The sequence below is a fragment of the Myotis davidii genome, unplaced genomic scaffold (assembly GCF_000327345.1).
Source record: "Myotis davidii unplaced genomic scaffold, ASM32734v1 scaffold663, whole genome shotgun sequence".
NCBI lineage: Eukaryota > Metazoa > Chordata > Mammalia > Chiroptera > Vespertilionidae > Myotis > Myotis davidii.
Window position 1 is genome coordinate 653,827 of NW_006295816.1, and position 829 is coordinate 654,655.

Genomic DNA, 829 nt, shown 5'->3' on the forward strand with positions numbered 1-829 from the left:
GCACGGCTCATCCTTCAGAGGCCCAGCAACCACCCTGCCTGCCCCCTGCCCTCTGACGTGGGGGGACTGAGGGAGCATCAGCCATGCCGAGCCGGGGTAGGGGGGCACGGGGGGGCGGGGCTGGCCCTGGGAAGAGAGACTCATTCACCTAAACTTTTGGTCCTCTCAGGGGCGGTACCCTTGAAATGACGGATGATGACAGTGCTATCAGGGCTCTGACCCAGTTTCCGCTTCCCAAGAACCTTCTGGCCAAGGTGATCCAGATCGCGACCTCATCCTCCACGGCTAAGGTGAGCTGGGTCTCCTGGGAGGGGGAGGGGAGCAGCGGGTTCGGAGTGGGAGTCGGGCTCGGAGTGGGCTGGGGACTGGGAGTGGGAGACCATATCTGCTGGAGCGTGGTGGGTGAGGGGCGCGTGGGGGGCGGGCGGCTGACTTGCCCAGGGGGGATCTTCTTGCTCCCGGGACGCACCTAGTGTAGCCACGACAGCTCAGCCCACAGGGCCGTCACCCCTGTTGCCGGGAAGGCGCTCACTCTGCCTGTGGCCACCGTCTGTCCCCGCAGAACCTCATGCAGTTCCACACCGTGGGCACCAAGACCAAACTGGCCACCCTGACGCTGCTCTGGCCCTGCCCCATGACCTTCGTGGCCAAAGGGCGCCGCAAGGCGGAGGCTGAGAACAAGGCGGCGGCCTTGGCCTGCAAGAAGCTGAAGGTGAGCCTGGCCTGGCGGGCACAGCAGCCCCGGCCTGGGCCCCGCGGTCAGTCCCTGGTCCAGCCCTTGCTTGTCAGGCTGAGGCTGCTGCAGGGCTCCCCACGGTCCCTGGGAGCT

At 66.7% G+C, this 829-nt stretch overlaps 1 protein-coding gene across 1 annotated transcript in view; it reads left to right on the forward strand.

The window, feature by feature from the left end:
- DHX30 (DEAH-box helicase 30) overlaps window positions 1-829 on the forward strand; it is a 19,550-nt gene that overhangs the window by 13,513 nt on the left and 5,208 nt on the right. The window contains 2 exon segments of the mRNA XM_015568262.1: window positions 167-290; window positions 563-712. Of these exon segments, the coding sequence (XP_015423748.1) occupies window positions 167-290; window positions 563-712 (274 nt within the window).